We start from the raw sequence: 14,581 nt of genomic DNA, 5'->3' as shown, positions 1-14,581 counted from the left end.
GGTTTCCATTAGATCAGATTCTATCATCCAAGTACGACCATGAGAAAAGTGACCTGGGTTTCCCCACCTTTACCCAGCAGCACATAAATAACTTTAAATAACTTAAAGATTTCGGACAGTCTTTAGCTTTATTTATTTTTTTCAGTTTAATTTATCATGTCTTGTTAAACGCATACAAACAACAAATCAATCTGTTTCATCGCTGTGCAGATCAGGTGCTAAAAGAGCCACTGCGTCTCAACACGGAGCAGTGATGATTGCGTTGAATGATATATTTCAACCAAAAATTGTGATTTGATTTTGACTTTTCTCTGCATTAACCACAAGCAACAAAAATGGCCTCGAGATAAAGATGTTTGTAAACATGTACTATTTAAATCAAGAACTTAATTTAAAAAAAAAAAAATTATTAATCAGAATATTATTCAATAGAACATCAATCCTTGTTGAACATAAAGTGCAACCAACAAACCAGTCTATGTATTAAACTTATTGACCAGAACTTAATGCTATGGTGAGATTCCTGAAAGTTTCTGGTAAAACAGTTTGAGAGTACAAACTCTAAAACAAGTAATAAAATTAAATTATCTCACTGCTGCAGCTCTCTACCCTTGCATGTGGAGGCAAACCCATTTTAAACATTTTACTAACACTAAAGGACGCGTCTGATTCACTAATTGTTACATAGCCAAAAAAGCCAGGCCTCTGCCATTTGGAAATTGCATTTTTTTTTTGTATTGCGATTATATTATTAGTTCCTATGCTAAAGGAGCTATGAGAGGAAGCATACAGGCTTCTTTACCTACCTCCTTCCTTATTTCATCCACTATCCGGATGGCACTTATGGCGACTAAACACCTTTATAGAGTCCTAACTCTATAAAGGTGTTTAGTTGCAGCCTGAATCTCTTTGATTTGCGCTCTCAGCTCATTCGTTCTCCTTTTCAGAAATGTTATAATTTTAGTCTTTTTTTTTTTTTTTTAGGCCTTTATTTGACCTGTTGATACAAAGTTTTGATGAACTTGCATGTATATTATTGTCTCACCATGTATATTTTATGCGAGGTGCTATATTTCTAAATTATAGTAGCTGCTGTGTTCTTTCATACCAGACAGATGGTATCTTGAAGTAGAAAATTTTCATTTTTTCTGAATTAATTTTAAATGTTTTCTGTTTCTTTGAAGTGTTGTTTTTATGTATTTTTTTCCTGTACTTTTCTAATATCGACATCATTTGTCTTGCAGCTGTCGGCACATGACACTTTGATTCTCTCTCAGCCCGTGTGTACGCCTTTACCCCTCAGGTACCAAAGATCAACACACGACAGAACAGCAAAGTAAAAACCAGTCAGCGGCAGCAGACTGTACCACACGGCTAGGTTTTCGGATTAATTAAGTCAATTTACAATAAAGAAAATCCAAAGTTGGTGTTTAGTCTGAACCAAGCTGCGTCCACCAGGCTATTTGTCACACAAAATGTTTATGTTCAAAACTAAAAGGGCTCTTTTTTTATGACAATAGTACAAAATAAGACTACTGTACTTTTTAATTTATGCCCAGTTTTTAACAGTTTAGGCAGTAAAGTGCATTTACGTCATTTCTTTTGCCTAAATCTAACCATATTCTAATAATTTCTGATAAAATTTTTTAATTATTAGGTTTTTTTGGTCTTTTAGTTGCAGCTGGAGATCAGTAAAGTGCATTATTATTATTATTATTATTATTATTATTATTATTATTATTATTATTATTATTATTATTATTATTATTATTATTATCTGTCTCCTGGCTGAACCTCCCCTGTGCTCTCTCCCTCTGTCAGCGGGGCGGATTACGGCACCCTGCTGATGAATCTGGGCGCTGAAAACTGCGCCACGCTGCTGCACTTTGTGCTCCTGGAGAACAAAATCCTGCTGCACTCTCTGAGGCCCGCCGTGCTCACCGGGGTGGCGGAGGCAGTGGTGGCCGTGAGTGCTCTCTGATGATGTTGTCGGGTTGTCTAAAGACACATGAGGGGGGAAAACGAACAGTAAAACTAAACTGAAACTTCCTGTGTGATGTATCGTTGCTGACTCATCCGAGTCGAAGCGCTTGAGTAACGCGCAGCAGCGAGGTGTCGAATATAGCTATCAGAAGCTCTACTGTAGATATGTGTTGGAAAATAGTGCCACTGTTAGGCTTGATAAGCTTCAACCTATCGGGTCAGAATGAAAATATTCTGGTTTTGACCAAGTTGTGCAAATATTTAGATCCAACTTCCAAGTGTAAAAGCCGAACCCCACCGTTAGTCTCAGCTACAAACTACAGAATGTGTTGCTTTATCATATAAAAAATCCTCCCCAAAAAACACAAAGTAGTGCAAAATCTTAAAGTGGAAGGGAGTCCATGCTTGTTTTTTGCATTTTTTATTAATTAAATGAAAATCTGAAAATGATCTTGTGTGTCAAGCAGAAGCAAACTTTTCACAAATTAAGCAAAACATCATTGAAAGCCTTTCTAGAAGCAGAGTTGCTGAAGAAGAGTTGAATCTTATGGCTCCTCCGTAGGAAACCATCCAGTCATCATGATTAGCTCCCTCTCCTCCTGGTCTCCATCATCTACTAGCATCCTGCCGTTCTACACTTTGACGAAGGAGGCGTCGGCAATAAACACCGAATGACTAAATTAGCAATTTAAGCTGTAATATCTTCTGTAAATCCCACGGAGCCCGTCGCTGCTGAACTCAGACAGTAAAAGCTCTTCGTTCAGCGGCCTTTCACAAGCAAGGCAAACATCGGACATGTTTGTCTGCATGCATGAGATTGTTTTAGCCGACCACACGAGTCGACTGGCTGACCTCCTGCACGCTGTTCATGTTGGTTTAAACGCCGCTTAAAGTAAAGATGAAACGAAGGCATCTAAACCGGGTTTTTTTTTCATTGTTTGAGCGAAAACATAAAATATATATATATATATATATATATATATATATATATATATATATATATATATATATATATATATATATATATATATATAAAAAATCAGTTTGTTTTTTGCTCCATTTGAGCGATAAAGCAGCTGTTTACATTTTAGCTATTCAACCTTTAACCTGATTTCTCTATGAAGTGTCGTCACGTTAAACACTCGACGATGTCACAATCCTCAAAAATCCACCTGTTGCTTCAAACAAATCAGATTTCTCTGCCTAAAAACACATTTTAAGGCTCTGACATGTAAATTCTTTACACATATTGGTGTTTTTTCTTTATAAATCCCATCCGTTTTGTGTCCCCTCAGATGATTTTCCCCTTCCAGTGGCAGTGTCCCTACATCCCCCTGTGCCCGCTCTCTCTGGCTGGGGTCCTCAACGCCCCGTGTCCGTTCATCGTGGGCGTCGACTCCCGCTACTTTGACCTGTACGACCCCCCGCCGGACGTCGTCTGCGTGGACCTGGACACCAACACCATCTATCTGTATGTGCCGCTGTGATTTATTATTATTATATTTTTTTTTTGGGCTAAGTTTTCCCCAAGCCAGAGCGCTGGTCAGACCTCTGCATCAGAAACGCTCTGCAGTTTCTTCTGCTTGACTCACCGGCTGGTGTTTCATGTCCCAGGTCTGACGAGAAGAAACACAGCAACTGGAAGTACCTCCCCAAGAAGCCCTGCAAGAGTCTGATCAGCTCGCTGAGCAACTTGCACCACCAGCTGGCCACAGGTACGAACCACACCCCCGATGCTGCTCCTTTACCCGGTGATTTGAGGGCGGAGCTACAAAAACTGCACCAAAAATACATGTGGAAAAATAAATGTGGATTGCACTTTGCTTTATTTTAAGGAGGTCCTGATCTGTCGTACAGGTTCCCTGGGGACATCCGGGACCCTAAAGTTTACAAAATAAATACAATTCTAAAAGGTTAGGACTTTCATTCACGTTGTTGATTATGGAATATTAGAGCAACAGATGTATTTTTTTTTATATCAAAGCTTCCTAAGTGGATAGGACTGGATCATCAGATAGGAGTTTATAGATGCTAAAAGCATCACACAGGAATGAAACCCAAAGTTATTACAACCTGGGTAGCAGTTCCGGCTTTATTGTGTAAGTTCAGCCTTAATAAGACCTACTTTCTAAGGCTCACAGGTTAAAACTGAATGACTTTATGTTTATAGTTCCTGACAGAAACACTCTCAGCCAAATTCACATCCCGACACGAACTCCTTCGTTCATTCATCATATGTCATGACGCAGTCTGTGACTTTAATTCATTTAATCTTCAGGGTTTTTTTTTGTTGCCTAACAACCTGGAATTAGAATGGATTGTTTGATAATCTTCACCGTTTTTTATTTACAGAACATGTCTACAGCTTTCAAGACGTTGTTTTGTTATTGTGAAGCAAAAATCGGACAAAGTAACAAAACAAAAAAAAACCTGCAACTTTGCAGCAATTCTGTTGCTTTCTGCAGATTCCTCAGGGCTAAACTGCTCCTTCAGGTTGGCGGGTTTTCTCCAACAAATGAACAGCGATCTTCAACTTTAACCACAGGTTCTCAATTGGATTGAGGTCCGGGCTTTGACTAGGCCATTTCAACACATTTAGATGTTTCTGCTTAAACCCACTGAGTGTTGCTTTGAGTCCTTGTCCTGCTGCAACGTGAACCTCCATCCCAGTCTCCGATCACAGGCAGACTATTTTCCCGGTCCCTGTTGCTGAGAAGCACCCCCACAGCATGATGCTGCCACCACCATGTTTCACCGTGAGGACGGTGTTCTTGGGGTGACAGGATGTGTTGGTTCAGCGCCAGATGTAGCGTTTCGCTCGGTGGCTGAAAAGTTAGATTTTAGTCCCATCTGACCAGAGCACCTTCCTCCATACATTTGGGGAGCTGCCCGGGTACCTTTTAGCAAACTCAAAACGTGCCTTCTTACTTTCAACACTAAGTAATGGCTTTTTTCAGGCCTTTCTTCCATAAAGCCCAGCTCTATGGAGCTACGGCTTATTGTGGTCCTGTGGACAGACCCTCCAGTCTCTGCTGTGGAGCTCTGCAGCTCCTCCAGAGTTACTTTTTGGTCTCTTATTTGAACTCCAACCACACCCTGATTGGAGCGCTCCTTGGTCTTCATGGTGTGACGCCTCTTGCTTAGTGATGATGCAGCCTTTCAGAAAAGATGCGTTTATACTGACAGATCACTTAGATGACTTAATTTCACTAATTATGTGACTTTTGAAGGTAATTGGTTGCACTAGATTCTTTTAGGGGCTTCAAAGCCTGTTTTCAGTTTTTAAAAATTAATTCAAAATTAGTCTTTAGTGGGCGTGCTTCGATGGCGCAGTGGTTAGCGTTTTACGTTTGTCACCTCACCAACTTATGCAATTTTGTGCATATTCCATCACATAAAATAAGATTTAAAAAAAACATTGAAATTTCTTGTTGGAAAGTAACAAAACAAATAAAAAGGCAAAGGGGTGAATACTTTTTTGCAACCCTCTGCCCTCTTGCCTTTGCTCACATAAGTGAAGAATTTCTCCACTTCTCAATGAAGCTGCTCTATTTTACAGATTTCACCGCTTTATTCATCAGAGAGCAAAATGAAAATATAATCACGTGTATGAAGGGCTCACTTTGAATCGCTCTCACCTCGATTAAAAAGCCAGAGTTTGGCGTCACACGTGACCCTTCTGACTCGTGGCGAGTAAAAAAAAAAAAAGAAAAACTGTTCAGCCATCTGATCCTTTTGCGGCGTTTCAGTGGCCGTTCGCCAGGCTCCAAACGAGGACTCCGCTCTGGACCTGACGCCCATCGACGCGGACTTCACGTGGCACAAGAAGAAGATGTCCCTGGAGATGGAGATCCAGGAAGCCTTCCTGCGCTTCATGGCCTCCATCCTGAAGGGCTACCGCTCCTACCTCAAACCCATCACCCAGGCGCCCTCTGAGAAGGCCACGGCTGCAGACTCCCTTTACGACCTGCAAGGTAAGCGAAGGGCCTCCAGCAGCGTGCCCGCTCAGTCGTCATAAACGTTTAATTAATTCCCGCTGCTGGGAAAACTTCTCTGTTCCCGAACCCGCCCCAGCCGATCAATCGTAGGACAGATTTAAATGGATCTAAATGGCTCCCATTTAACTGATGATTGACGTTTTGCCGGTGTGTAACAATAAAAAGCAACATCCTGGATGAATGACCCCTCCGTGTCTCCTTCCAGGTTTCCTGAAGAGCAGAGACCGCGCCCACCAGAAGTTTTACTCCCAGCTCACAAAGACCCAGATATTCATCCGTTTCATCGAGGAGTGCACCTTTGTCAGCGACAAGGACACCGGCCTGGCCTTTTTCGATGACTGTGTGGAGAAGGTAATCACACAGCCGGCCGTTCTTTTTTCCTTTCCTTTCCACAGTGCCTTTGTTTTACGTCGCCCTATTGGCAAAATAACGTTTGGGATGTCGGGGAGGGGAAAACACACGCTTCCTCTGATTCATTCTCTTGCCTGTGCTCTTTTTTTTTTTCCTCTTCTTGCAGCTTTTTCCCTCTGATAAAATCACCGACAAGGGTACCAAGGTAATGTTTAATCCGATTTTTTTCCACAGCCGCTCTTCCCTTTTTTTGAGCCTAGTTTAACATTGAGCAAAGCATGGGGCATGGGCATTCCCCGCTTCTCTTTATCCTTTAACACTAACTCTAATCAAACGTGCATATTTCACTGATTGGAAAGGCAAAAATGTACCTCAGTGCTGTGCAGAAATCTTGTGCTTTTTCTTTTATAATACTAGTTTGGTTTGTTGTACATAAAAGTAGTGATGTTCCTTTGAAAAAGGATCTAAAAGTGATGGAGAAAGCAGCCAAAGTCCAGAGGAAAGTTTTTAAGAGAGCTTCAGAAAGCCTGAAGAGCTGAACTTTACCAGATAAAACCTGGGCCAATCAAAGGACTGTTAAGAAGAGGGATTTTTGTGTTGTGCTGGATGTTTGGGCCATACCGACACGCACGGCTCGCGGTTCTGACCTGGTTGTGGCCTTGGCTGCAGGTTGAAGGAGATTCATCGGAGGACGCCAAGCTGCTGGAGCTGGACGAGTCTCAGAAGAGCGAGCACACGGTCTTCGTCATGCCTCCAGAGCCTCCAGCTGACGGCGGAGCCGAACCCGCTCCCCGATACACGTACGTTTCTCACAGCTGCGATTAGATGTCGGCACGATTCTGATGATGACCCCATTGAGGGGGGAAAAAAACTCTGCTTTTACCTGTCTGACATGATTAAAACCAAAGGGTTGCACATAAATGATGACGTCATCTAATTGAGTTTATTGAAAAATAAAGGAGCAGCTGCTGCTGAAATAATGCCACAAGTTGCAATGCTGTAGTTACTGTGATAACACTGTTTTAAACAATTAGAGTAATTTGGGTTTGGTGCAGAAAGCCCAGCTGAACAATCTGTCTAAAATTAGGATGTTTTGAAGGTATAAGCTGATATTTTTAATTTATATATTTTTTTAAGATGAAATTTAAATTAAGACTAATTAAGGTTTAAAATGTGCTTGGATGATTTTAAATAGATGGAGATGGTTGAAGACTTAATAGGTTTTGAGTCTAGGGTTACTATGCTGTCTGGGGTTTTGGCAAAAGAAGATGGAGTCTGGACTTTATTTCCCGTCTCGTTCCACACTGCAAAAAGAGAACTAAAAATAAGTAAAATTTTGTTGAAATGAGTCTATTTGCCCTTGATTTGAGCAGGTCAATAACATTATTTGCCAATGGAATGAGTATTTCTACCCCTAAAATAAGATAATTAGACATACTGAACTTTAAAGAAGATGACGGACATGAGTTGTTCCTATTTTAGGTGCAAAAATCTTATTCCATTGGCAACTTATTTACATGCTCAAATCAAGGACAAATAGACTAATTTCAAGAGAATTTTACTTATTTTTAGTTCTATTTTTGCAGTGCAAATCCATCCATTTGTTATCCTGTTTACCCACTATTAGTTTAATCCATCCAATGATTTTGTACTGAAGACACTTCCTTATTATGTTAGTGCATGCATATCTGCAGGTTTTGCAGTTTGCTTTATTTTAAATTCTCACCACCATTATAGATTTAGACACACCTTAAATATGAACTTCTGTCTTTAACCTTCAAAAATAGGTTAAAACTCATGAAGTCTTTAAAAGCTGAGTCTGGAAATACTCAGACCTGGACCAATTAAACACCGGATAAATGAAAATGTGCTCATTGTGCCTTATTATTGTGACTTAATATGTATAATATTATTATACATTTGATTCGGCCCGTTTTTAAGGTCAAAGCTGGGAACAGCTGTGTCTCCAGAAGCCTGTTTATTGCACAGATGGACACGCTTCCGCTATTAATATTAGTTTAAAAGCAGCCTTCCTTTAAAAAAAAGAGTAAACGGTGCTTCATGCCTGATATCAAAGCCACGACTGACTGCTTTTGTGCTCCCAGATAAACTTCCAGTCAGACTTTTTAGAATAACTTTCCTTCAGTCCTCTGACAGTGTGCAGCTGTAGGAATCATCATTTCTGTGGCAAATCATTGGAAGATCTTGGGATAGTAGGACCAGCCTGACAGAAACCTTTATTGGTCCTGAATGGGGCTGGACGATGTAGGAAAAAAAGCAAATGGATAAAATAAAAATCATACCGATCGATAATTATCAACAAATTCAAAACATGTATTTTAAGTACAGCCCTGGTCATTTTATGCTGTTGCCTAGCGACCTATTTTTAGATAAATACACAAACACTGAATTCAAACTTAACCTTTTATTCAACCAAACTGTAAGTTTTTAAACAAGGAAAAAAAGAACACACGTGGAACTCTTTGAAGGGGGCGGGGCTTGGTTCCTTGGTCTGCGTTGTGATTGGTTGGGAGGAATGACTGTAATATTAACCTACATGATGGGCTAGAATGCAAAAGGAAGGAAAACTTGTATTCTATTTAACTTTTTATTGATCTTTGTTTTTCTGTTATCGATATACGTTTATCGATCGATATATATTGTTATTGAATTATCGTCCAGCCATAGTCCTGAATGTGTAGGCTTGAAGCTGGAACCCCGTGCCCGACTTACATTTTATCCAAGAGAGACTTTTTCCTCCTCCGGCTCCCTTGTGACGTCGTTTTTTTTTTTTCCTCAGCTATAAAGGTTTCCCCAGGCTGCAGCTGAACCTGTTTGACCGTCCCAGAGAGTTGCGTCCTGCGCTGAGCACCAGAGCAGCCGGGTCAGGTCTGTCCAGCAGCCCTGCTCTGCTGGCCAAGAGAACCAAGCAGGTACGCGCACAGCAGACCTCACAGTACCTCCTATTACATCGTGCTTGAAGCTCATTATTATTATTATCAGTGAGAATGCTATACAGCATTCTCACTTATTGTTTTCCTGTTTTTCTTTATTATTATTATTCCGTCTGCATCTAACTACTCCTGCATACTTAAACCGATTTCAACAATTTTGGTATCAAAATGTCCGGCTTGTTGCCGGCATGACTACTATAACTCATGGCTATGCTAACTTTTACACTTTTTAAAATATTTCACTGTTTGTGCGATTTTATTTTATTTTGGCTGTTCCCATTGAAATCAATGCAAATTGATACAAATTCCTTCAAATTCTTCACATTCTTCCAATTATGTAAATTCTTCCAATTCTTCTAATTGTTGTAATTCTTCAAATTTTTCATTTTTTTGATTTTTTTTTTTTGAAATTCTTCAAATTCTTCAAATTTTTTCAAATTAATTTTTTTTCTAATTCTTAAATTTTTTCACATTCTTCAAATTCCTTCAAATTTTTCAAACTCCTTCAAATTTTTCAAATTCTTCACATTCGTCTCATTTCTAATTCTTTAATTTTTTCAAATTCTTCAAATCCCTTCAAATTCATTTTTTTCAAATTCTTTAAATCCGATTTCAATGTTTTTCAGCTACTTTTACTCTTCTGCAGGGATCTTCTGCATCTTCTGCTCAAATCATTCTGCAGATTAGCATTCTCACTCGCTCTTACGCAGAAACATTTTTTTCTAGTTATTATTATTATAATTCCAATTCGACAGGAGATCAAGCTCGCCTACAAACTGGCCAAGCGGTTCTCCTCCAACCCGCCGCAGTGGCCGCGCTGCCTGTTGAGCCACTGCTACAGCCTGTGGTTCATCTGCCTGCCTGCCGGCGTGCGCCTGGCCAAGTCCAAGAGCCGCGCCATGCAGCAGGCCTACAACGTCCTGCTGAAGATGAGGGAGGCTGAGGTGGAGATCCTGGACGAGGTACGCTCACCCCTTTGGGTTGTTTTCTGGGGGACCATTGAGCCGAGGTGCTGCAGATTGAGTCTGTGTCTGTGCGTCAGGTGTGTTACAGGGTAGTGATGCAGCTCTGCGGCGTGTGGGGTCTTCCCGTCATGGCGGTACGGGTCCTGGTAGAGATGAAAAAGGCCGGCGTCCAGCCCAACGCCATAACATACGGATACTACAACAAGGTCTTTCTTTGTGAAATGCTGCTTGTGTTCCACAAACCTGTGGTCTGGGTGTTGACTCTGCAGAACCTCCTCCTCCCTCTGCCTGCAGGCCGTCTTCGAGGGCCCCTGGTCGAGTCGCAACCGCAGCGGCCTCTTCATGTGGACCAAGTTGCGCAACGTGATCCGTGGAGTGGCCCAGTTCAGGAAACTTCAGAATGACTCCTCGCCCAAGAAGAAGAAACCGCCGACGACGACGACCACAGGTGAGAAAGGCGGGAAACCTCCGGCCGCCACAGGGTGCCTACAAGAGCTGGACCATATAGAAAAAATAATATAGATAAAACGAAAGTCACGTTGATCGATGATTATCAAAACATTTAGTTTAGTTTGTTGCATTCTTTCTTTAAAAATGTGTAATTAAGCCACAGCTGCACAAAAAATACGTTTTTAAACTCAACTGTTTACCAAAAACTGCAAGTGATTAAAAACTGAGAATATGCTCTCTGAACTCTTTGAAGGGGACGGGGCATTCCTGGGTCTGCGTTTGATTGGTTGGGAGAATTTAACGACTGTAGTATTAACCTAGATCAGGGGTGTCAAACTCATTTCTATATGAGGCCACTTTGGCATCATGAAGTCATCAAAAGGGCCGGTTGCACGTGTATAGACGATACTTTTCATTTCATAATTTCATTTCAGTTCACATGGAAGTATAAAAAATACACAGTAACATAAAAGTAGCAAACTTAGGCCCAGTTTATACAGTTTATCTGCAAAAAAAAGGTGATACTGGGGTGAGCCACACTTTAAATTCATTAATCTGTATCACTTTTTCACCTTCTAGACATTTCTGGGTTGTTTTTAATGTGTTGTGAGAAAACTGACATCTATTGGTAGGATGCTCTTACTACACAGTAAAAAACCAAAAAACATTCCCTACAGGAGGCACAGTTTTAGCCACTTTATACACTTTAAAAGGATATATGCCTCTATGTTATGACACAATATGCCTTATTTTGGCTCTTGAGGGCCAGATAATTTACCTGGAGGGGCCGGATTATGCCCGCGGGCCTTGAGTTTGACACCTGTGACCTAGATGATAGGCCAGAATGCGAAAGGAAGGAAAACTGTTCTTCTATTTAACTTTTTACCAAACCGTTTGTTTTCCTGTCGATCGATATACGTTGTTATTGCATTATTACTTACTACACAGTCATTAAAGGTCCTCTTCTGTCATTTTCTGGGTTTGGAAAAGTTATGGATAACTTTTTTTTTCCTTTTTCGATGTTCTAAATGTCAAAGATCTAAGCTTTAGTTTCTATTTATGTTTATTGATCTGGGAGGCGTTCTCTTTGATTTGCCAAATTACACCTGGTTTCTAACATTTTACCCAACAAAACATTTGTTTCGTTTCAGATTCATTAAAAATTTTAAAAAAGGGCCATTTTGCTACCTGGGTTGTGTCTAGGCAGCTTTAAATCTTCACTGTAACCTACCTATGGTTCTTAATCTGGGTCTAATAGGCTAAACCAGCTGTAAAACTGCTATTTTTAGGAGTCCTAGTCAATAAAGGCGCTAAAGTTCACAAACTGTGCTTTGAGGAACATTTAGTCCTGGATGTTTCATGTCTTACTTGGCAAGTGCAAAGGTTCTAGTCAATGAAATAAAGATGATCTAAGTTAGTTTGGGTCCAACCAAAGCGTTCTGTTAATTCATTATAGTGGGACCAAAGTCCAGTAGACAGAATACATAACAAAAAAATGCTGTGAAGAAAGTCTAGAAGTTTGATTGTGGAAACAGTCTTGTGATGGTGTGCTCCCAGGTGCACCAGGAGAAGAGTCCACAGCCACAGATGCTGATAATCTGAGTCACGGCAGCGCTCACAGCTCCAGTGAAGTTAACAGCGAGGAGCCCAATGAGGACGCTGCAGAGGGCTGCAACACAGGTACAGAAAAATCCCCCCCACATCGCATAGAAAATAGCATAAAGGGTCATGAATTGAATATTTCAGCAGCCTGGGTTTCCCCTACAGGAAGACAGTCGGATCAGGGATACGGGTCTAAGGATGAGTTACACCAGGAGCTGGCAGAGCCCTCACCTACAGAAGAGCATTCACCTGGGCAGAAAAACGCAGAGAAGAAGGATCGGAGCGGTAAGAGGAGTCAATGTTCGCCGGCGTGCTGCAGTCTGGCTGAAATTAGATTTCCACGTCTGAAGAAGTATAAAGAAGAGCAAAAACAATCTAATCTAGTGGCTTATTGTCAACACGACTTGTTATCTTTTTACCAGGGCTTTGAACCGATTTTTTTAAATTTTTTTCCCCAATCGGTTCGTTCCGAACAGAAACGCAATTATAACATTTCCGGTTATGAGTTCCACCAATAAATTGACGTTCCCGAACCGGTTAGAACAAAAAAATACTGTTCCTGGAACGGTTAATTTCGTTCCTTTCGTTTGACAAATATAGCTATTGATATTGTGTTTGGAATGAACATTTTATTTAACGATGGATCGTAATTTACCTCTTATTTAAGATGTGTAGCTCTAGTGGAGACGCCGCTCTCTCTCCATTCAGTCAGCGACTGTGTGATGTGATGTCACACAGGAAGTGAACCTCAGCCGTCATGGTAACGTGCGCTAACCTGACTCCGCCAGCTGGATGTCGCTCCGTCTAGCTTCACTCACATCCATCTGGGACACCGCCATAGGAATTGCCTTTATTGAAGGCTGGGCCTTATCAAAAATCCTTGCATATGATTGGATAAGCCACTTGTCTGTCATCTTTATCGACGTGCTATTTCAACCACTCACACCGAAGCTAACCCGTGACGCTGTGAGAGCGACGCAGGAAAATAAACTTTTTTTTTTTACGTGTTTGCGGCTCTAGTGGCACGCGTTTTATTGACAGTGAGCTGACAGGAAGAGGGGGGAAGACAGGCGGCAAAGCGCTGCGGGTCGGAGTCGATCCCGGGCCGACCGCGTCGAGGACTAAAGGCCTCCTAACATGGTTTACGCTAACAGCTCCGCTACGGACGCGTCCCGGAAAACAAAACTTGCCAAATCCGGTCGGGAGAAGGGCGAAAACATGGTTTCCACCAACAAAAGCCTTCAGAGCCGTTCTCTGATCTTTTAATGAAACAATATTAGGTAGATTGGACAACACGGAAGAAATAGCATCAATGTTAACGCTTGCTTCCTCCTTTTTTTTTAGTTAATTAGGCAACGAAAACTTTGAGGAACGAAATAAAACCGGTATTAACCGGTTACCATTATTTTAAAATAAGTGTTCCAGTTCTAGAACATAAAAAAATAACGTTTCCGGTTTCATTTCTGTTCCCTGTAAAATACAAAAAGTTCCCGGTTTTCGTTCCTTGAACCGGTTCAAAGTCCTGCTTTTTACTAACCTGACTCCGCCAGATAGATTTGCTCCGCATATCCATCTGGAAACCTTCCGTTGAAGTGATTTTGGGAATGGGCGAAAATACTGGTTAGCTGATTGGCCTATGTTGGTGATAGACGGGCCAAATAAACCAATCAGATCAACGAAGCATATGACGTACTAACACGACAAGAGGAGCCAATTGATAGATCAAACTCTTGCCGAAACCAGTCGGGAGAAGAGCAAAAACATCTTTTCCTCTGAGAAAAGCCTCCAGAGCAGTGTGTTGCTCTTCTTTCAGTGAAGAAATACTCTGTAATTCCGATAAAACTTGCTCGATAGCCGCGCTAACGCTAGTTTCATCGGCTGAAGCCGCCATGTTCTTTAGACTGAACTGACGCGCTTCTCCTTGCGTCACACCGCAACCTGCCTCAAAGCCAACGCTGATTGGACGTTCGTTTGGTGAACTGCTCCAAATTTTCTTTAACGGAGAGTAGCCAGACTGATCTGCGAGTGAAACCTTGAAAGCTCGCGAGATCAGGATGGTCTCACGAGGCTAGCTTTTTACTCCACCTTTTATGCAAAAAGCTGCACCTGTTGTTTGTGTAGTCAGTGTTTCTCTTTGCCACCAGGGGGCGACATTGCAGGCTCAGCGGGCAGCGAGCCCGGCAGTCCTGTCGACCTCCCTTCGCCCGTCCCCAGCATCGTGAGGCTCTCCACGGGAAGCTTTGACGGCGGCAGGGAGCAGAGTAAGCCGACCGTCCCC

General features: G+C 41.6%; 1 protein-coding gene across 1 annotated transcript in view; it reads left to right on the top strand.

The window, feature by feature from the left end:
• Positions 1–14,581, top strand: part of dennd4c (DENN/MADD domain containing 4C) — a 62,567-nt gene that overhangs the window by 35,294 nt on the left and 12,692 nt on the right. The window contains 15 exon segments of the mRNA XM_012864931.3: positions 1,245–1,303; positions 1,822–1,966; positions 3,279–3,454; positions 3,598–3,698; positions 5,733–5,957; positions 6,187–6,332; positions 6,499–6,537; positions 7,002–7,132; positions 9,133–9,265; positions 10,042–10,248; positions 10,329–10,457; positions 10,546–10,699; positions 12,259–12,381; positions 12,469–12,588; positions 14,448–14,564. Of these exon segments, the coding sequence (XP_012720385.2) occupies positions 1,245–1,303; positions 1,822–1,966; positions 3,279–3,454; positions 3,598–3,698; positions 5,733–5,957; positions 6,187–6,332; positions 6,499–6,537; positions 7,002–7,132; positions 9,133–9,265; positions 10,042–10,248; positions 10,329–10,457; positions 10,546–10,699; positions 12,259–12,381; positions 12,469–12,588; positions 14,448–14,564 (2,005 nt within the window).

Source organism: Fundulus heteroclitus, chromosome 14, assembly GCF_011125445.2.
Source record: "Fundulus heteroclitus isolate FHET01 chromosome 14, MU-UCD_Fhet_4.1, whole genome shotgun sequence".
NCBI classification, from domain to species: Eukaryota; Metazoa; Chordata; class Actinopteri; order Cyprinodontiformes; family Fundulidae; genus Fundulus; species Fundulus heteroclitus.
Note: the sequence above shows the minus strand (reverse complement) of the source record. Positions and strands in the feature narration are given on the sequence as shown.